This window comes from Brachionichthys hirsutus, chromosome 10, assembly GCF_040956055.1.
Source record: "Brachionichthys hirsutus isolate HB-005 chromosome 10, CSIRO-AGI_Bhir_v1, whole genome shotgun sequence".
In the NCBI taxonomy this organism is placed as follows: Eukaryota; Metazoa; Chordata; class Actinopteri; order Lophiiformes; family Brachionichthyidae; genus Brachionichthys; species Brachionichthys hirsutus.
This window is the reverse complement of record NC_090906.1, coordinates 207,750-230,194: the sequence shown is the minus strand read 5'-3', so window position 1 is coordinate 230,194 and position 22,445 is coordinate 207,750. Positions and strand designations below refer to the sequence as shown.

Below are 22,445 nucleotides of genomic sequence, written 5' to 3'. Positions count from 1 at the left end.
GCAGCGTGTTTCGGCATGTCCGGAACCTTTTGTCCCGTCCCTCTGGACACTGGACCTGAGCAGCGAGCGTGACCTTCCTCAGAGGTGGCTGACCTTTCTGGGGGGGGGCCGGCGCTTCCTGGGAACACCGGGCTCTTCGGTTGGCAGTTCATGAACATCACAGATGATGCTGAACTCTCCTGAGAAATAAACCTGAACCCCGAGTTACAGACACCGACTTGGAGCTTGCAGCCACTTGGAGACCCATTCTGAGTACTACAGCCAAATACTGGACTTTTCACGTACTCAGGACTCTGTCCTCCGGCTCCATCGCCTCCATCGCCTCCCTGACCCGGCTCAGAGGAGACAGGACTTTGAGGAGACGTTGGGCTCTTGGGCCGTACGGGGCTGTCCTGGGAGCACTTCACGAAACCCGACGTTCTGCAGGTTAGCAGGACGTCCCGGCTCAGCCGGGGGACGTCCCGGCTCAGCCGGGGGACGTGGACCTCGGCCGAGTAGCCGGTCAGAGGGAAGCCAGAGCTCTGAGTTATGATTGAGAGAAGACAAACGCACGTATTAGCAATCGTTCATCATTCATCGTCGTTATTCTTCATCGTCTGAACGATGAAGGCGTGTCCGATCGATCAGCCGCGGCAGAAGTCAGAGGTCAACTCTAGCTGTCCTTCAGAGTTCTGCATCGCTCATCGTCTCTGCTCTTTATGATGAACGTCTCATTCTGTAAGTGATCTGCATTGGCATACGTGATCATACGTGATCATTGATGGTGTACTCACGCTGTCCTGAATGGCTTTCATCATGGCCTCTTCCTCTTCCTCTTCCTCTTCCTGCTTCCTGAGCGCAGTGACGCTGGCTTCCTGTTCACTCCAACGCAGGGCCAAGTCCATCGCCTCGTCCTCAGTCATCTCTGGACAGGAAGACGCAGAGGTACAAAGTCCAGATTGTGTATAGCACATACTACTGACTTTATTCAGTAGTATTCATGATAGTACTAATGGTATAAATAACTAAAACATAGTTACAGTAGATGTAATTCAAATCAATTCAGTTTTATTTCTATAGCGCCAGCTCATAACAGGAAGTCGTCTCAAGGCGCTTTACAGGAGTAGCAGGGAAAGACAGAACCCAACCGGACCCACAAGAGCAAGGGAGAACTTCCCTTTAACAGGCAGAAACCTTGGACAGAACCCAACCTGACCCACAAGAGCAAGGGAGAACTTCCCTTTAACAGGCAGAAACCTTGGACAGAACCCAACCTGACCCACAAGAGCAAGGGAGAACTTCCCTTTAACAGGCAGAAACCTTGGACAGAACCCAACCTGACCCACAAGAGCAAGGGAGAACTTCCCTTTAACGGGCAGAAACCTTGGACAGAACCCAACCTGACCCACAAGAGCAAGGGAGAACTTCCCTTTAACAGGCAGAAACCTTGGACAGAACCCAACCTGACCCACAAGAGCAAGGGAGAACTTCCCTTTAACAGGCAGAAACCTTGGACAGAACCCAACCTGACCCACAAGAGCAAGGGAGAACTTCCCTTTAACAGGCAGAAACCTTGGACAGAACCCAACCTGACCCACAAGAGCAAGGGAGAACTTCCCTTTAACAGGCAGAAACCTTGGACAGAACCCAACCTGACCCACAAGAGCAAGGGAGAACTTCCCTTTAACAGGCAGAAACCTTGGACAGAACCCAACCTGACCCACAAGAGCAAGGGAGAACTTCCCTTTAACGGGCAGAAACCTTGGACAGACCCCAACCTGACCCACAAGAGCAAGGGAGAACTTCCCTTTAACAGGCAGAAACCTTGGACAGAACCCAACCTGACCCACAAGAGCAAGGGAGAACTTCCCTTTAACAGGCAGAAACCTTGGACAGAACCCAACCTGACCCACAAGAGCAAGGGAGAACTTCCCTTTAACGGGCAGAAACCTTGGACAGAACCCAACCTGACCCACAAGAGCAAGGGAGAACTTCCCTTTAACAGGCAGAAACCTTGGACAGAACCCAACCTGACCCACAAGAGCAAGGGAGAACTTCCCTTTAACGGGCAGAAACCTTGGACAGAACCCAACCTGACCCACAAGAGCAAGGGAGAACTTCCCTTTAACGGGCAGAAACCTTGGACAGAACCCAACCTGACCCACAAGAGCAAGGGAGAACTTCCCTTTAACAGGCAGAAACCTTGGACAGAACCCAACCTGACCCACAAGAGCAAGGGAGAACTTCCCTTTAACAGGCAGAAACCTTGGACAGAACCCAACCTGACCCACAAGAGCAAGGGAGAACTTCCCTTTAACAGGCAGAAACCTTGGACAGAACCCAACCTGACCCACAAGAGCAAGGGAGAACTTCCCTTTAACAGGCAGAAACCTTGGACAGAACCCAACCTGACCCACAAGAGCAAGGGAGAACTTCCCTTTAACAGGCAGAAACCTTGGACAGAACCCAACCTGACCCACAAGAGCAAGGGAGAACTTCCCTTTAACAGGCAGAAACCTTGGACAGAACCCAACCTGACCCACAAGAGCAAGGGAGAACTTCCCTTTAACAGGCAGAAACCTTGGACAGAACCCAACCTGACCCACAAGAGCAAGGGAGAACTTCCCTTTAACAGGCAGAAACCTTGGACAGAACCCAACCTGACCCACAAGAGCAAGGGAGAACTTCCCTTTAACAGGCAGAAACCTTGGACAGAACCCAATCTGACCCACAAGAGCAAGGGAGAACTTCCCTTTAACAGGTAGAAACCTTGGACAGAACCCAAGGCTAAACAGTGGACGGCCATCTGTCTGACCGGCTGGGTTTGAAAGGAGGGAGGGAGGCAGAGAGAGAGAGAGGTAGGAGGAGACAAAAACAAGATGTACGGGTTCGAATCCCACCTGTGTAGAGTTTGTATGCTTTCCCCGTGTCTGCATGGGTTCTCCTCCAGTTTCCTCCCACCTCCACAAACATGCAATTTAGGTGAACCGGCTACCCCAAATTGTCCGTCGTGTATGAGTGAACAGTTTTCTGTCCGTGTGTGCCCCCTGCTGGCAAGGCAAGGTGAACCCTGCCGCTGCCCATAGCGAGCTGGGATAGGCTCCAGAAACTACCGTGACCCGCCAGAATGATGAATGAACTATTTACCTGATGATGAAGGGTGTCCTCTTCCTCTCTCATCCGCCTATGAGACGGCACGACGAGAACAAACAAGCGTAAACCCTGCAGAAACTAAAACACAGACTAAAGTCTTTAAAGGAGGAGACCTACCCCTAAAGTATTTAAAGAAGTAGACCTACCCCTAAAGTATTTAAAGGAGGAGACCTACCCCTAAAGTCTTTAAAGGAGGAGACCTACCCCTAAAGTATTTAAAGGAGGAGACCTACCCCTAAAGTATTTAAAGAAGGAGACCTACCCCTAAAGTATTTAAAGGAGGAGACCTACCCCTAAAGTCTTTAAAGGAGGAGACCTACCCCTAAAGTATTTAAAGGAGGAGACCTACCCCTAAAGTATTTAAAGGAGGAGACCTACCCCTAAAGTATTTAAAGGAGGAGACCTACCCCTAAAGTATTTAAAGAAGGAGACCTACCCCTAAAGTATTTAAAGGAGGAGACCTACCCCTAAAGTATTTAAAGAAGGAGACCTACCCCTAAAGTATTTAAAGGAGGAGACCTACCCCTAAAGTATTTAAAGGAGGAGACCTACCCCTAAAGTATTTAAAGGAGGAGACCTACCCCTAAAGTATTTAAAGGAGGAGACCTACCCCTAAAGTATTTAAAGGAGACCTACCCCTAAAGTATTTAAAGGAGGAGACCTACCCCTAAAGTATTTAAAGGAGGAGACCTACCCCTAAAGTATTTAAAGGAGACCTACCCCTAAAGTATTTAAAGGAGACCTACCCCTAAAGTATTTAAAGGAGGAGACCTACCCCTAAAGTATTTAAAGGAGACCTACCCCTTTTCAACGCGTCGCTCCTTTTAGTTCGCTTCGATGTTGTTTTCGCGGCCGAACGTTAGCTTTAGGTTTTCCTAACATTCCCTAAACCGACCATTAAGTCGAAGAGCACTTCGCGCGTTTGTTTACGCATGTATTCAAAAATATCACAAAACAAAAATATACTGAACAATATCCTTTTAGAAACGCGCACAGTTTCTCTTAATATTGCGGCGCCATCTTTGTTTCTGGCAACTAATCACGTGACCTTTTACGTAATGATCATGTTACGTGCTGCATTTAAGGCCATCGGTTATTATCCCTTTGATGCATTCAGGGACTGCGATAAGATTGGTTTGAATGGATAGCACAGACGAGCATATACACAATTTCCTTCTCGATAAATATATAATAATAATAATAAATAAGCGTCTGAGTTTTCAGAAAAGCGCTATATAAATAAAATGTATTATTATTATTAAATATATGAAGAACTTTGCATGTCTAATCAAAAATGCCAATACCACTCTGGAATACGCCTCAAGATGGTTTCAGATGAACAAGCTTTCCTTGAATGTAAATAAATCAAATTATATACTTTTTAAAAACAAAAATAAAATCCTTCCTAAGCTGTACACAAAGCTGCTAATTAACAATATTGAAATCAAACAAGTCTCTTGTACAAAATCTATTGGTATCTTAGTTGATAGATTGTCCTGGGGAAACCATATTAGGTATGTATGTAAAAAAAATATTTAGTCCTATGGTATTATCAGAAGAGTATCTCAGGAGTTACTCACTCCTGTCTCATGACGTTACTGTATAACACTTTAACCACCGTTAAAAGTTAGGGTCCGGCACAGGTGGTGCTCACTGAGGGTTAGGGTCCGGCACAGGTGGTGCTCACTGAGGGTTAGGGTCCGGCACAGGTGGTGCTCACTGAGGGCTAGGGTCCGGTACAGGTGGTGCTCACTGAGGGTTAGGGTCCGGTACAGGTGGTGCTCACTGAGGGTTAGGGTCCGGTACAGGTGGTGCTCACTGAGGGTTAGGGTCCGGTACAGGTGGTGCTCACTGAGGGTTAGGGTCCGGTACAGGTGGTGCTCACTGAGGGTTAGGGTCCGGTACAGGTGGTGCTCACTGAGGGTTAGGGTCCGGCACAGGTGGTGCTCACTGAGGGTTAGGGTCCGGCACAGGTGGTGCTCACTGAGGGTTAGGGTCCGGCACAGGTGGTGCTCACTGAGGGTTAGGGTCCGGCACAGGTGGTGCTCACTGAGGGTTAGGGTCCGGTACAGGTGGTGCTCACTGAGGGTTAGGGTCCGGCACAGGTGGTGCTCACTGAGGGTTAGGGTCCGGTACAGGTGGTGCTCACTGAGGGTTAGGGTCCGGTACAGGTGGTGCTCACTGAGGGCTAGGGTCCGGTACAGGTGGTGCTCACTGAGGGTTAGGGTCCGGTACAGGTGGTGCTCACTGAGGGCTAGGGTCCGGTACAGGTGGTGCTCACTGAGGGTTAGGGTCCGGTACAGGTGGTGCTCACTGAGGGCTAGGGTCCGGTACAGGTGGTGCTCACTGAGGGTTAGGGTCCGGTACAGGTGGTGCTCACTGAGGGTTAGGGTCCGGTACAGGTGGTGCTCACTGAGGGCTAGGGTCCGGTACAGGTGGTGCTCACTGAGGGTTAGGGTCCGGCACAGGTGGTGCTCACTGAGGGCTAGGGTCCGGTACAGGTGGTGCTCACTGAGGGTTAGGGTCCGGTACAGGTGGTGCTCACTGAGGGTTAGGGTCCGGTACAGGTGGTGCTCACTGAGGGTTAGGGTCCGGTACAGGTGGTGCTCACTGAGGGTTAGGGTCCGGTACAGGTGGTGCTCACTGAGGGCTAGGGTCCGGTACAGGTGGTGCTCACTGAGGGTTAGGGTCCGGTACAGGTGGTGCTCACTGAGGGTTAGGGTCCGGTACAGGTGGTGCTCACTGAGGGTTAGGGTCCGGTACAGGTGGTGCTCACTGAGGGTTAGGGTCCGGTACAGGTGGTGCTCACTGAGGGTTAGGGTCCGGTACAGGTGGTGCTCACTGAGGGTTTGGGTCCGGTACAGGTGGTGCTCACTGAGGGTTAGGGTCCGGTACAGGTGAACCTCGCTTTTACCGGCGGCTCCTCGGTCGACCTCCTGCAGGTTCTCACGAGGTCCAGGTGATCGGTTCCTGTGGTTCTCACCGTGGTTCTGTTGATCTCTGTGAAGCTTTATCACACGAGGTCATCATTAACTGTAAACCAGTGAGGTCAAGCCGATTCTGATCAATGATCAATGACGGCAGTCAGTTTGAGCAAACGCCTTTTATTTTGGCATCTTTGAAAACGAACGGAAGTTTCAGACTGAAGAGGATCAAAGTGTAAAAATTCAGGTGGTCTGGACAGGAGCTGATCAATATCACCAATCGATCAGCAGCATGACAGATGAACACACAACCTCGGACTTTTGCATATTGATAATAGATCAAAGTGTCTCTAATCTTTTCCCTGATTGGTTTCTGTATTTATCCGATCATCTCCTTCAACAGGTGAACAAAACGAACGCTCCCTCAGAGGAGGTACACACACCTGGACAGAATGCAAAGACCTTGGGAGGACACGCCGATGGACAGGTTGGACATTGTCCTCTGATGGACACAACGGCCTGGGGAGTCAGGCACGGCAGCAGGGGGGGCCACCGTCCGGGGGGGCTCAAGGTCTTTGCATTCACACGTGAGCAGAGATCATGTGACTCGCTGATGATGATGATGATGATGATGTGCTTCGACATAAGGCACAGTTCCCCTTTGGAACAGAGCGACTCGCTTGTTTGTTAAAAATCCCCCCCCCCCCACACACACACACACACACACACCAGTGGACCCGTTAACCTCCGACGACCCCAGAGGCTAACATTAGCAGGACACACAGGATGGATGGATGGACGGACGGACGAGACGCCATCCCACGGTAAATGTCGGAGGCAGGTCAAAGGTCACTGGACACCATTTTGGTCCCTGGCATCCAGGTGTTAAACCCTCCCGTCCAGCACGCCCCCGATAAACGCTGCTTGCATGTCTCAATTCATCATCTCGTTGCCATGGCAACAACGACAGAAGGAGGCATGGTCTATCGTCATGGCGATCACCCTAACAGCTCCTGAGGGTTGTGTGTGTGTGTGGTTCTGGGTTCAAAGGCTTTCAGTCCTAAACATAGAACATGAAAGGAAATACGTTTAACATTGAAATGCTGGTAGAAACGTCAGCTGTCATTGGGGGCGGAGCCTGAGCATGGTTCGTTTGCCCCGGCGTCCGTCCTAGAGGCAGATGCTGTTGCTGATGGGGCAGGTCGACCCGGTGCCGGCCTGGGACAGGAAGAGTCTCCCGTTGCTGCAGACACAAACCTCGTAGACCGTCTGCCTGGTCCCGGAGGACGAGGACGAGGACGAGGACGGGGAGCTGGAGGACGCCTTCCCCTCGGGGAGACGCATCAGGCGGATTCTCCGGGCGTCCAGAGAGATCTGGGAGGGGACAACATGAAGGACATCACTGGACAGGAAGTTCTACAATGTAGGCTTCTACCCGTCCCGTCTCAACCCGACCCGAAAGACTAAAGGTCCAGCGGTTTTGGTAGCGGTTCTGGTAGCGGTTCTGGTAACGGTTCTGGTAACGGTACCGGTTAGCAGTTCTGGTAGCGGTTCTGGTAACGGTAACGGTAACGGTTCTGGTAGCGGTTCTGGTAGCGGTTCTGGTAACGGTTCTGGTAGCGGTTCTGGTAGCGGTTCTGGTAACGGTTCCAGTAACGGTTCCGGTTAGCGGTTCTGGTAACGGTTCCAGTAACGGTTCTGGTAACGGTTCCGGTAACGGTTCCGGTAACGGTTCCGGTTAGCGGTTCTGGTAGCGGTTCTGGTAGCGGTTCTGGTTCCTCATCACTGAACAAGGAGGGGCAGGAACATGTTCGCTTCAGTGATCAGAACGTCACTCTGTGAACAACCAATGAGACGACAGCTGCCGGTGACGTCACCTCTGATTGGTTGAGTTCTAAGATGGAGCGTTCTCAGCTCTTTCATGGTTCTAAGGGCTAAAGGTTCTCTGATGCTCGAATGCTAACGGTGATGCTAGCCTGGGACCACATCCAGCCGTCCTGCAGGGAACAGGGGACGGGAAGTCCCTGGAGGCCTGTCCTCAGAGACAAAGACAAATGTAAGACCCGTTTCTAATCCTGAGAGTCTTCATTTCCAGCCCCTCCCTGGCACTGGAGGGCGTGGTGCAGGCTGACTGCAGACTTCTTCTGTGGTGCCTTCTAATTGGACGAGCCCAAGGGCACCTTCCTGCGGCGTCTCCGTCTCCGTCTCCGACTGGCTGTGGGAAACGTTAAACGCTTTCTTCTCCCTAATCCTCCGCCGATGATTCTAACACATCTAAGGTGGGAAATTCTTTCATCTATCAGAACGTGATGAATGTGAGGACTGATCAGGGGAACGGCGTGAGGAAGAGGAGCAGCGTGAGGAAGAGGAGCAGACGAGTGAAGCAGGAAAGGCAGAAAGGAGGGAGGGAAGAAATGAAAAGCAATCATCTGTCCGCCAGCGAGGATCTCGGGTCGTGGTGGGATCGAGCCGTTAGCCAATGAGCTAGCGGGTCGTGGTGGGATCGAGCCGTTAGCCAATGAGCTAGCGGGTCGTGGTGGGATCGAGCCGTTAGCCAATGAGCTAGCGGGTCGTGGTGGGATCGAGCCGTTAGCCAATGAGCTAGCGGGTCGTGGTGGGATCGAGCCGTTAGCCAATGAGCTAGCGGGTCGTGGTGGGATCGAGCCGTTAGAACAAACGTGCAGCACGTCTGGACAGGAGAACGATTGATCTGTGGAGGAGCTAGCAGGAGCTAGCAGGAGCAACAGGAAAAGGTCTCTTCTCACCTCGTCCAACACGACAAAGAGAATCATTTCACTGACATGACAAAAGCATCGCCATGGAAACAGCCAATCGTTGTGTCTGGTTGAAGCTCTGTGTTAGCGTCCAGCTCAAAGTCCGCTTAAGTAATGTAAACCGTTTCCTGAAGCTTCTAGCCTCAGTGCTAACAGGGCTAATGTCCAGCTGGTCAGGTGATCAGGAAGCCGGTGGATCACCTGAACACCGAAGCCAGCTACAGTTAGCGGTTAGCTCCACCCACCTCTCCGTCTTTGGACTCCAGTCGCAGCTCGTTCCTGCAGATGGCCTGGATGTCTCCGGCCTCAGCCAGGATCTGGATCCCTTTGGGGGCCTCCATCAGCAGGGCACGAGTGGGAGACTCCAGCCTGGGAGCAGAGAGCCAATCACTGATCAATGAGCATGACCGTCTTTACACAGGAAACAGGAAACCAGACACGAAGGCAGCAGAAGTTAGCTTCCATTCAACGCAATTTTATTTCTATAACGCCAGATCAAAACAGGAAGTTCAGAATCAGAATCAGAAGGTGTTTATTACAGGTGTAGCAGGGAAAGACAGAACCCAGCTAGAGCAGTTAATAGATAACTAACAGATGATATCTATTAGATCACTGGTAGATAACTGGTAGACTGATAACTAATAGTTAACTAATAGATGATAACTAATAGATAACTGGTAGACTGATAACTAATAGATAACTGGTAGACTGATAACTAATAGTTAACTAATAGATGATAACTAATAGATAACTGGTAGACTGATAACTAATAGATAACTAATAGATTAGATCTAATAGATGATAACTAATAGATAACTAATAGATAACTAATAGATTATAACTAATAGATAACTAATAGATTATAACTAATAGATAACTGGTAGACTGATAACTAATAGTTAACTAATAGATATCTGGTGTTGGCGTGGTGACGTGGTACCGCACGTTGCAGCATGTCTGCTAAGATGGCTGTATTGATGGACAGGTGTTGTTGTGTGGTCGACTCACCTGAGCTCTTTGAAGGGCTCCGCCCTGACATGGGGCGTCTCCACTGATTTGCTGAACGTGGCCCCTTCAGCCCCTGAAATCACAGACAATATCGTCAGGTGGGGGGGTTAGGGTTCAATCAATACACATAATCTCTAAGATGCAACCGATCTATAGCGCGGCAGTCAGCAGGTGTGTTGGCGATCGGCACACATTGGTGTTCTACCGTTAAACGTGTCCGTTAATCACGACCTTCAAAGGGAACAAAGAGTCAGGAAAATGACTTTCAAAGGGAACAAAGAGTCAGGAAAATGACTTTCAAAGGGAACAAAGAGCCAGGAAAATGACTTTCAAAGGGAACAAAGAGTGAGCAAAATGACCTTCAAAGGGAACAGAGTGAGCAAAATGACCTTCAAAGGGAACAAAGAGTCAGGAAAATGACCTTCAAAGGGAACGAAGAGTCAGGAAAATGACTTTCAAAGGGAACAGAGTGAGCAAAATGACCTTCAAAGGGAACAGAGTAAGCAAAATGACCTTCAAAGGGAACAAAGAGTCAGGAAAATGACCTTCAAAGGGAACGAAGAGTCAGGAAATTGACTTTCAAAGGGAATAAAGAGTGAGCAAAATGACCTTCAAAGGGAACAGAGTGAGCAAAATGACCTTCAAAGGGAACAAAGAGTCAGGAAAATGACCTTCAAAGGGAACAAAGAGTCAGGAAAATGACCTTCAAAGGGAACGAAGAGTCAGGAAAATGAGGAGGGTGACAGTAATGAACTCTGACTCTGGGATGATGAAGAGTAATGGACCCACAGGGTCATTTACTGGTGGGTGTGGCCACAGAGACCCCTCCCACTCATCGGGAGGACCACCAATCACATGGAGTCGCAGATGAATGGAGGACATCAGCGGCTGTTTGTGTCGTACAGCGGTCAAAGGTCAACGACCTTCAGAAGAATGAGCAGTGACATGCGTGTGTGTGTTTATTAATTATCACCGCCTCCAGCACCAGCAGTTCTGGACCAGAAGCGCGGGTCCGACACTCACCCATCACCCGCAGCCTCTCGGCTCCCACCACCACCTCCTTCTCATCGGCGGAGAAGAGGAGCTTCCCAGAGGTCGATTTGACTTCAAACATCTTTCCTCGTGCTTTAAATCCACTGGATCCTGAAGGAGACAGAGAGGAGGTGAAAGGGAGGAGGTGAAGGAGAGGCGGCGTCACAGAGGAGGCGCCAGAGAGGAGGGGTCTGACAGGTGGGACATTCCAGGAAACACCTGGCTGTTCTCTCCTCTACATTTGTCACATGCTAACCGCTACATTTGCTAGCAGGACTGTGAGGGTTGGTCATGTGACAGGGATGAAGGGGCGGAGCAATGATTCTACACCCCCATGTCTCCTCCTTACCTGTACACCCTTAGTCTTTTTACCTGTAGGACGCAGGTAGACACGCCCACCTGACTAGACTGAGGAGCGTCGGCGTTCCTTTAAGCTCGTCTCGGACGATGATGTGTTACCTGCTGGATCATCTGATGCCCCGCCCCCCCCCAATCAAACATGCATGAACACACGGGTTCTCACCTGTGATCAGCTGAGTCAGCAGCTGGTTGTTGCCGTTGACGACGTTGACCGACACGTTTCTGGACGACTGCAGGAACAGCGGGCGGCCCTGAAAGAGACCAGAACCAGGATCGGATCGATGGAACCAGCCAGGTGCGCCGTCACCTCCACCAATCAGGCGAGGCCTTCCAGCTGCAGCTGGAATGCTTCCTTCATTGCATAACGACTGGATCCAGATCCCGATCCCGATCCCGATCGGTGCCCCTGCCCCTCCTCTTCCTCACTAATGCAACAGACCATAATACTCCCGCCAGCACGGCTCACACGCAGAGAGAAGCAGGAACAGAAACGTTCCCTGGAGGCATTCCGGAGCCGAAGTCTTTCCTGAATTCATTCCGGTTCACCGTAAACACTTCCGGGTTCGATCCGGTTCATCGTTAACACTTCCAGGTTTGATCCGGTTCACCGTAAACACTTCCGGGTTCGATCCGGTTCACCGTAAACACTTCCGGGTTCGATCCGGTTCATCGTAAACACTTCCAGGTTCGATCCGGTTCACCGTAAACACTTCCGGGTTCGATCCGGTTCACCGTAAACACTTCCGGGTTCGATCCGGTTCACCGTAAACACTTCCGGGTTCGATCCGGTTCATCGTTAACACTTCCAGGTTTGATCCGGTTCACCGTAAACACTTCCGGGTTCGATCCGGTTCATCGTAAACACTTCCGGGTTCGATCCGGTTCATCGTAAACACTTCCAGGTTCGTCATCGTAAACACTTCCAGGTTCGATCCGGTTCATCGTAAACACTTCCAGGTTCGATCCGGTTCATCGTAAACACTTCCAGGTTCGATCCGGTTCATCGTAAACACTTCCGGGTTTGATCCGGTTCATCGTAAACACTTCCGGGTTCGATCCGGTTCACCGTAAACACTTCCGGGTTCGATCCGGTTCATCGTAAACACTTCCAGGTTCGATCCGGTTCATCGTAAACACTTCCGGGTTCGATCCGGTTCATCGTAAACACTTCCGGGCTCGATCCGGTTCATCGTAAACACTTCCGGGCTCGATCCGGTTCACCGTAAACACTTCCGGGTTCGATCCGGTTCATCGTAAACACTTCCGGGTTCGATCCGGTTCATCGTAAACACTTCCAGGTTCGATCCGGTTCATCGTAAACACTTCCAGGCTCGATCCGGTTCATCGTAAACACTTCCGGGCTCGATCCGGTTCACCGTAAACACTTCCGGGTTCGATCCGGTTCATCGTAAACACTTTCGGGTTCGATCCGGTTCATCGTAAACACTTCCGGGTTCGATCCGGTTCACCGTAAACACTTCCGGGTTCGATCCGGTTCATCGTAAACACTTCCGGGTTCGATCCGGTTCATCGTAAACACTTCCGGGTTCGATCCGGTTCATCGTAAACACTTCCGGGTTCGATCCGGTTCATTGTAAACACTTCCAGGCTCGATCCGGTTCACCGTAAACACTTCCAGGCTCGATCCGGTTCACCTTAAACACTTCCGGGTCCGATCCGGTTCATCGTAAACACTTCCAGGCTCGATCCGGTTCACCGTAAACACTTCCGGGTTCGATCCGGTTCATCGTAAACACTTCCAGGCTCGATCCGGTTCACCGTAAACACTTCCGGGTTCGATCCGGTTCACCGTAAACACTTCCAGGCTCGATCCGGTTCACCGTAAACACTTCCGGGTCCGATCCGGTTCATCGTAAACACTTCCAGGCTCGATCCGGTTCACCGTAAACACTTCCGGGTTCGATCCGGTTCATCGAGGTCATTTGGATTTGATTTACTTTAACCAGGTTAACGGCAGGTCAAAAGAAAACCAAACGTTTAACTCGGAGAGCACAGACCTCCCCCAAGCAGCTCATTCCCACGGATCCCCTCCTGGTGGTTTTCTTCTGGATCTGGACCCACCGCCGCTGGTGTCTGGGAGTTTAGACCTTAGCCAAGATCCGGATCAACCTGGACCATTTATTGTGGAGTTACATCCCGATCGACCTTTAACGACTTTCCTTGACCCACATGGCGATCCGGATCATGGATCTGGACAGGTTCCAGGCTCGGGGAGGATCCCGTCAGTAAACTGGACCGGTCGGAACCCGAGCTGGTCCATTTTGGTCGCAGCTCTTTAGCCGCTAGATGCTGCATTAGCTTGCTGCTAACTTTGATTCTCCTGTGTGACATCATTAGCATCATTAGCATCATTAGCATAAATGAAGATGCTGCTGCATGTATTGATTATTTATCATGTCTGATCAGGCCTCCTCCTCCTCTTCCTCCTCCTCCTCCTCTGTTTATTTGTCCTCCTGCTCTGCCTGCCTGGATCTCCTCTTGTTTTGCCCTTCTCCTTTCTGATCTCTATCTCCGTCCTCCATCTTCCCTTCTCTAATGGTCTCTGTCTGCCTCCCCATCTCCTCTCTAGCGTGCTGCCATTGGTCCACTACCTGCACAGGTATCATTACTACTAAAGGAGGGCGGTCCTATCACTTTATCGGGGCCATCTCTCCATTTTTCCTGGATAGAGAGTCCGGTCCTGAATAGAGGGATACGGTCCTGGATAGAGGGATACGGTCCTGAATAGAGGGATACGGTCCTGGATAGAGGGATCCGGTCCTGGATAGAGGGATCCGGTCCTGGATAGAGGGATCCGGTCCTGGATAGAGGGATCCGTTCCTGGATAGAGGGATACGGTCCTGGATAGAGGGATCCGGTCCTGGATAGAGGGATCCGGTCCTGGATAGAGAGTCCGGTCCTGGATAGAGGGATCTGGTCCTGGATAGAGGGATACGGTCCTGGATAGAGGGATACGGTCCTGGATAGAGGGATACGGTCCTGGATAGAGGGATCTGGTCCTGGATAGAGGGATCTGGTCCTGAATAGAGGGATACGGTCCTGGACAGAGGGATCTGGTCCTGGATAGAGGGATCTGGTCCTGGATAGAGGGATACGGTCCTGGATAGAGGGATCGGGTCCTGGATAGAGGGATACGGTCCTGAATAGAGGGATACGGTCCTGAATAGAGGGATACGGTCCTGGATAGAGGGATCTGGTCCTGGATAGAGGGATACGGTCCTGGATAGAGGGATCTGGTCCTGGATAGAGGGATACGGTCCTGGATAGAGGGATACGGTCCTGAATAGAGGGATACGGTCCTGGATAGAGGGATCTGGTCCTGGATAGAGGGATACGGTCCTGGATAGAGGGATACGGTCATGGACAGAGGGATCCGGTCCTGAATAGAGGGATCTGGTCCTGGATAGAGGGATACGGTCCTGAATAGAGGGATACGGTCCTGGATAGAGGGATCTGGTCCTGGATAGAGGGATCTGGTCCTGGATAGAGGGATACGGTCATGGATAGAGGGATCTGGTCCTGGATAGAGGGATACGGTCCTGGATAGAGGGATACGGTCCTGGATAGAGGGATACGGTCCTGGATAGAGGGATCCGGTCCTGGATAGAGAGTCCGGTCCTGGATAGAGGGATCTGGTCCTGGATAGAGGGATACGGCCCTGGATAGAGGGATACGGTCCTGGATAGAGAGTCCGGTCCTGGATAGAGGGATACGGTCCTGGATAGAGGGATACGGTCCTGGATAGAGGGATCTGGTCCTGGATAGAGGGATCTGGTCCTGAATAGAGGGATACGGTCCTGGACAGAGGGATCTGGTCCTGGATAGAGGGATCTGGTCCTGGATAGAGGGATACGGTCCTGGATAGAGGGATCTGGTCCTGGATAGAGGGATACGGTCCTGGATAGAGGGATCCGGTCCTGGATAGAGGGATCTGGTCCTGGATAGAGGGATACGGTCCTGGACAGAGGGATCTGGTCCTGGATAGAGGGATACGGTCCTGGATAGAGGGATCGGGTCCTGGATAGAGGGATACGGTCCTGAATAGAGGGATACGGTCCTGGATAGAGGGATCTGGTCCTGGATAGAGGGATACGGTCCTGGATAGAGGAATCTGGTCCTGGATAGAGGGATCTGGTCCTGGATAGAGGGATACGGTCATGGATAGAGGGATCTGGTCCTGGATAGAGGGATACGGTCCTGGATAGAGGGATCTGGTCCTGGATAGTAGTAAATAGTAAAACATGTAATGACAGGTGTGTTTTGTCACACCTGTGACAGAGGTCATTCGCCTTCAAGTGTCCGTCGAGTGGAAGGTGTTCCCACTCAGGTGTGTCTGTGGGTGACTTACTGGTTTGGACTGGATCTCTTTGGCGTAGAGGGGTTTCAGGAACTCGGAGGGCCCTTCCAGTTTCAGGCCCTTCTCTGTGATTCTGAGGTTACCCATGCCATCCTGTAGGGACAGGAAGCGGTGATTAGATCATACTAAAAATACGGTTCTGATCCACAGTCCTTCATCAAACAGTCTCGGTCCACGTCCACCTCCAGGTTCAGACCTTTAACCCTCAGGAGGAGCCGGTTCTGAGACTACCTGGACCTCTGCTTTTGTATTTACAGTGGTCTTTTATTATGACGGGTTCCAGCAGACCAGTATCCTGTTACGCCTGTATCGACAGGCTGGGCTGTCTTCAGTGGTAAAAGCAGCAAAATGTCAAGCAACCAACCAACCTAACAACCAACCAGACAACCAACCAACCAACCAGACAATCTGACAACCAACCAACCAGACAACCTAACAACCAACCAACCAGACAACCAACCAACCTAACAACCAACCAACCAACCAACCAACCAAACCATCTTATAACCAACCAACCAACCAGACAACCAACCAACCAACCAACCAGACAATCTGACAACCAACCAACCAGACATTCTTATAACCAACCAGACAACCAGACAACCAACCAACCTAACAACCAACCAACCAACCAGACAACCTAACAACCAACCAACCAGACAACCTGACAACCAACCAACCAACCAGACAACCTAACAACCAACCAACCAGACAATCTGACAACCAACCAACCAGACAACCTTATAACCAACCAACCAACCAGACAATCTGACAACCAACCAACCAACCAACCAGACAACCTAACAACCAACCAACCAACCAGACAATCTGACAACCAACCAACCAACCTAACAACCAATCAACCAGACAACCAACCAACCAACACACCAACCAGACAACCAACCTTCACGTGAACCCTGATGCTGAGGGACACTGGTTTCTTTCATCTGTTAAAGACAGTGATGTGATGTCACAGTAAACATGGATGACATCATGTGTGTCACAAACATCACGTTTGAGTCAGAGTGGAAAGGAACCAGGTTCAACTAGAAAACGACAATCAGAGACTGCAGACTCCGCCTCCAAAAGACTATTGGATCTTGTGAGACAGTAAACAGGGCTTCCGGATCAGAGGGGCCGGAAGCCCTGCACCCAATTGCAATACCCTCACCTCCTCTTCGGCGAGGGTATTGATAATTTCATCAGCACAGCACACAGACGCACAGCTTGAAGAACCGGGTCAGGATTCTGGACAGACACAGTTTAGCCATGGAGCTTCATTACCCTATTGCAATTGGGTGCGTTTGTCTGTTTGTCTGTTTGTTTGTCTGTCCGAGCGCATAACTCAAAAACTAGTAACCCAATCGACTTTAAATTTTTCCACAAGCAAGGTTCTGTCCGTGGCTCGGTCCTCCCCGAGAATGGCGTTGATCCGGATCTGGATCCAGATTCTAGAATTATTTTTACATCTGGAATTGTGCCTGTGCTGTAAACTGCCACTTTAAGAGGGAGGGGCATGAATGGCATGATGGGAAAAAGAGTCCAGAAGGAGTCTTGTAGTACGTTCCGGAGCAGCAAGCTAGAGCAGGTTTGGCCCCTCTGATCCGGAAGCCCTGTTTACTGTCTCACAAGATCCAATAGTCTTTTGGAGGCGGGGTCTGCAGTCTCTGATTGTCTTTCTAGTTATTCATGGTTCATGGGGGGTATTCCTTTGTTGTTGTTGTTTTTGGGGGGGGCGCTTGATTGCGGACCAGCTTCTGTGTTTCAGCTGTGTGGAGAGGAACCCACAGGAAGTCGAGCGTCACACCAGCAGATGATCCTGAAGGAGGTGCCCCCAGATCTAATCCCACCGTGACTTCAGGTTCAGCGCTAACACAGAACAACAGGTAGAGCTGACTCACTATGGTAAAGTTCATGACCTTGAGGATCCAGATCGTTAGAGCCAAATTGATCAGGATCAGGATCATCAGCAGAAGGATGAAGAAGTAAAGGCAGCGTTTTCTCCAGCCGTAGATTCCCACTTTGTACACGTGTGGTTTGTCTGAGCTCTGGACATGGTTCCTATGAGTGCAGTGTTCTTGGGTCATCTGAAAGGAGAACAAGAAGAGGTGGTTAGGGTGGAGGAAACATCTCGACGCAAACGTGTGCAGCCCGGTAGAACCGGGACCAACAGCACCACTAGACTCTCTGGCTTTTCAATTATGGCCTCGGTTCAGATTTCCAAGATGCTGAGCAGGAACTGTAGAATGGAATCCAGCAACCGGTCTGATCTGAGGTCCAGACCCATCCCCCTTTGGAACAACAGAGACTCAGCTGATGTCATTTAACCATCTGTACCATCAGCAGCCATTTAATCTCTCCAGGAATGTTTACTGAGGAGTAAAAAAAACGACAACAACCGCCACAACAGCAACAACCACCACAGAAACAACAACAGCAAACAACAACCAGAGAAACAACAACAAATACAGCAGCAAACACCAAACAACAACCGCCACAACAGCAAACACCACAACAACAACAACAAATACAACAGCAGACACCAAACAACAACCACCACAACAGCAACAACCACCACAGAAACAACAACAGCAAACAACAACCAGAGAAACAACAACAAATACAGCAGCAAACACCAAACAACAACCGCCACAACAGCAAACACCACAACAACAACAACAAATACAACAGCAGACACCAAACAACAACCGCCACAACAGCAACAACCACCACAGAAACAACAACAGCAAACAACAACCAGAGAAACAACAACAAATACAGCAGCAAACACCAAACAACAACCACCACAACAGCAACAACCACCACAGAAACAACAACAGCAAACAACAACCAGAGAAACAACAAATACAGCAGCAAACACCAAACAACAACCGCCACAACAGCAAACACCACAACAACAACAACAACAAATACAACAGCAGACACCAAACAACAACCGCCACAACAGCAACAACCACCACAGAAACAACAACAGCAAACAACAACCAGAGAAACAACAACAAATACAGCAGCAAACACCAAACAACAACCGCCACAACAGCAACAACCACCACAGAAACAACAACAGCAAACAACAACCAGAGAAACAACAACAAATACAGCAGCAAACACCAAACAACAACCGCCACAACAGCAAACACCACAACAACAACAACAAATACAACAGCAGACACCAAACAACAACCGCCACAACAGCAACAACCACCACAGAAACAACAACAGCAAACAACAACCAGAGAAACAACAACAAATACAGCAGCAAACACCAAACAACAACCGCCACAACAGCAACAACCACCACAGAAACAACAACAGCAACCAACAACCACAGCAACAACAACAACAAATACAACAGCAGACACCAAACAACATCCGCCACAACAGCAACCACCACAGAAACAACAACAAATACAACACCAGACACCAAACAACTGCCACAACAGCAACAACCACCACAGAAACAACAACAGCAACCAACAACCACAGCAACAACAACAACAAATACAACAGCAGACACCAAACAACATCCGCCACAACAGCAACCACCACAGAAACAACAACAAATACAACACCAGACACCAAACAACCGCCACAACAGCAACAACCACCACAGAAACAACAACAGCAAACAACAACCAGAGAGACAACAACAACAAATACAGTAGCAGACACCAAACAACAACCGCCACAACAGCAACAATCACAGAAACAACAACAAATACAACACCAGGCACCAAACAACCGCCACAACAGCAACAACCACCACAGAAACAACAACAGCAACCAACAACCACAGCAACAACAACAACAAATACAACAGCAGACACCAAACAACATCCGCCACAACAGCAACCACCACAGAAACAACAACAAATACAGCAGCAGACACCAAACAACAACCGCCACAACAGCAACAACCACCACAGAAACAACAACAGCAAACAACAACCAGAGAGACAACAACAACAAATACAGTAGCAGACACCAAACAACAACCGCCACAACAGCAACAACCACCACAGAAACAACAACAGCAAACAACAACCAGAGAGACAACAACAACAAATACAGCAGCAGACACCAAACAACAACCGCCACAACAGCAACCACCACCACAGAAACAACAACAAATACAACACCAGACACCAAACAACAACCGCCACAACAGCAACAACCACCACAGAAACAACAACAGCAAACAACAACCAGAGAGACAACAACAACAAATACAACAGCAAATACAACAACCACCATAAAACAACCACATCAGCAAACAACAACCTAACAGCAGCAAACACCACAACAAGACAACAACAGCAACAAATACAGCGGCAAACACAACAACCTTCAATGACAGTGTACTTTTCTGTGGAACTCGCTCCTCAGCTTCCACGTTAAATGTCTCGTGTAGGAAGTTCATTGTTAAACAGGATCTGCACATCATTATAATCGCTTTCATTGACGTGTTACGTATTGATTTCTTTCTGTTCATTGGGGTTGTGGTTAGTAAAGTTGTGTGCCTGCGGTTTGCCGCTGGACTCCTGTGAGCAGATATTATTGACCCCACCGGGCCTCCGTAGTGGATATTTGTGATGCAGCTGGAGAACTTTGACCTTAAAATGAAAGATGCATCAACACACCGCAAACATTCTCTGGACAAATGCCACGCCAGGTCAGGCATGATGAAAGACATTGTCTTTAGCAATTGCACCGATTGATCACCAGATAAGTGGTCTATAACTCCATGACACCACCCCTGCCCCGCCAATGTGCCGATTAAAAATGATTCTAATTGTCTCCTTCTGAAGACAAGAAAGCATTGCTCACTTCCAGTGTCGTAATAGCGGCCTCATAACGCCGGAGCCGAACGCTTCTGACAGCGGAGGACACGCCCGATAGGACGGGACCGAAGGCTCTTCAGAAGACTGAAGAGGAGGAGGAGCTCTTTATGCCAAAGAGGATAGAAAAACGTCTGACCCGAACCGGGTTCTGAGCGGCTTCAGTTTTTGTTTCTAGGAGGTTTGTAGGCACAATGTGGACCAGAACCAAGGGCCCAGGCCCGTTGCCAGCGGATACGGCTGGCAACGGCTCCAACGGCTCCAACGCCGGCCAGCCAGACGCGCTTTATTGGTCGCTGCAATGGCCGATTGGCTGGAAGAGGCGTTACGTCTCATTGGCTGTTCGTTTAGGTGATTGAACACAATGTCCAGTAGCTGCTAACGGCTAACAGCTGTTAGCGCTCCTCTTCCTCGCAGAGATCGACCCGTTCAGAGGACGTGTTCAGGTTTCCAGGTGTGGAACCCAAAACAGAACCCTCGTCAGTGTTGAGTCACGCGCCGCCGCCTCCTCCGCCTCCGCCTCCTCCTCCTCCTCCTCCTCCTCCTCCTCCGCCTCCTGCTCCTCCGCCTCCTCCTCCTCCGCCTCCTGCTCCTTCTCCTCCTCCTCCTCCTCCTCCTCCTCCTCCTCCTCCTCCTCCTCCTCCTCCTCCTCCTCCTCCGCCTCCTGCTCCTCCGCCTCCTCCTCCTCCGCCTCCTGCTCCTCCTCCTCCTCCTCCTCCTCCTCCTCCTCCTCCTCCTCCTCCTCCTCCTCCTCCTCCTCCTCCTCCTCCTCCTCCTCCGCCTCCTCCGCCTCCTCCGCCTCCGCCTCCTGCTCCTCCTCCTCCGCCTCCTCCTCCTCCTCCTCCGCCTCCTCCTCCAGCCTGTCCAGCTTCTGGTTTCTTATTTTAGCAGCCACCTCCCAGAGGAGCTCAGTAATTGAAACCAAATGTGTTGCTGGGCTGATCTGGGGGGGGGAACCCCCCCCCCCCATACGAAGACTGTGGAAAGACGCTGAAACTTGGAAGATCCCATTTCTGCACATTTCAGAATGGTGTGAAGCTTCCTTCCTTCTTCACTTCTCTGCTCAACACTTGAACCGACCTCCTTCATGCTCTGCAGGTAAACCCCGCCCCCCCCCAAACCCCCCCATGGGCGCCCCAAACCGGACGGGAACAGACTCACCGTCTCTTCCGTGTCTTTCACTCCCGATTCGTCTGGGCTCAAAACTGACGCGTCCGGCGGCTGAAACTTGGGTTGCTGGTGAGAATCTGCGTGAGGCCTTCACCGACCGATCCGTCAGCTGCTCTGCCCTCCCCCCTCTGCTGGGCTGTCAGCCGTTCCAATAACAAACTGGCCCCGCCCCTTCTTTCCTCTGTTAACGGCAGCTGCCTCCAGCCGGATTTAGAAACACAGATACATGCTATGAACTTTCAGGAGGCGGGACTTCCTTGAGAACCCCTCCCTCTGAGCATGGGCCCCGCCCCTCCAGTGATATATGAGCAGGAACATTCTGGACCTGATAGTGGGTGTGTTCCCAGCGTCTAAAGTCGCCCCGCCCCCAACAGCACTGTCAACAGGTCATGCTGTTGGTCCCGGTCGTCTGACACCTGGTGGGAAGGTGTAGCACGGACCGCCTCACCTACACCAATCATTCATCTCCATCGACTAACGGGACCGGCCCCGCCCACCGGCTGCAGAGCTTAGCGTTAGCAACGAGGCAGCGACGAGGAGGAGCAGGTCTGCTCCTGCCTCCACGGAGCCCTCTAGTGCAGACTGAGCTTGTTTCTGGCAGAAGAATCTAAGGGGCGTGCACGTGATCCACACACGTGCACGCCAGTCATGTGACTCCAGAAGAGAGAGACGTTTGACAGAGTGCAAATTCCTCTCCTCCACTTTGACAGCGAGCGAGGGAGGAGAAAGCATCTCCAACAAAGCTCCTCTTCCTCTGCCACAATGATCCCTCTCTCCTCCTGCTCCTCCTGCTCCTCCTCCTCCTCTT

General features: G+C 50.7%; 2 protein-coding genes and 1 long non-coding RNA gene across 4 annotated transcripts in view; all 3 read right to left on the bottom strand.

Moving 5' to 3' along the window:
• uimc1 (ubiquitin interaction motif containing 1) overlaps positions 1-758 on the bottom strand; it is a 12,972-nt gene extending 12,214 nt beyond the window's left edge. Inside the window, exons 1-3 of the mRNA XM_068744195.1 lie at positions 741-758; positions 286-521; positions 1-192 (exon numbers count right to left, since the gene is read on the bottom strand). The exon at positions 1-192 is cut by the window's left edge and continues 61 nt beyond it. Of these exons, the coding sequence (XP_068600296.1) occupies positions 1-192; positions 286-521; positions 741-758 (446 nt within the window). The remainder of the gene's footprint in view (positions 193-285; positions 522-740) is intronic.
• An 18-nt stretch (positions 759-776) lies between these two features.
• LOC137900903 (uncharacterized) lies at positions 777-4,332 on the bottom strand. Its single transcript, XR_011105684.1, has 3 exons — positions 3,934-4,332; positions 3,127-3,210; positions 777-904 (listed from the first exon to the last, which is right to left on the bottom strand). It is a non-coding gene; the product is annotated as an uncharacterized lncRNA (long non-coding RNA).
• Positions 4,333-6,216: 1,884 nt separating this feature from the next.
• sgcd (sarcoglycan, delta (dystrophin-associated glycoprotein)) lies at positions 6,217-21,835 on the bottom strand. 2 transcript variants are annotated; one of them, XM_068745067.1, is made up of 8 exons: positions 21,629-21,835; positions 17,510-17,695; positions 15,600-15,701; positions 11,394-11,481; positions 10,862-10,981; positions 9,839-9,911; positions 9,076-9,199; positions 6,217-7,430 (listed from the first exon to the last, which is right to left on the bottom strand). In XM_068745067.1, exons 2-8 carry the CDS (start codon positions 17,693-17,695, stop codon positions 7,227-7,229), a joined length of 897 nt encoding a protein of 298 aa, XP_068601168.1. In that variant the 5' UTR covers positions 21,629-21,835; the 3' UTR covers positions 6,217-7,226. The 2 variants fall into 2 exon arrangements, with proteins under 2 accessions (XP_068601168.1, XP_068601169.1); XM_068745068.1 differs by lacking the exon at positions 21,629-21,835 and adding an exon at positions 17,937-17,963.
• Between the last annotated feature and the right edge of the window lie 610 nt (positions 21,836-22,445).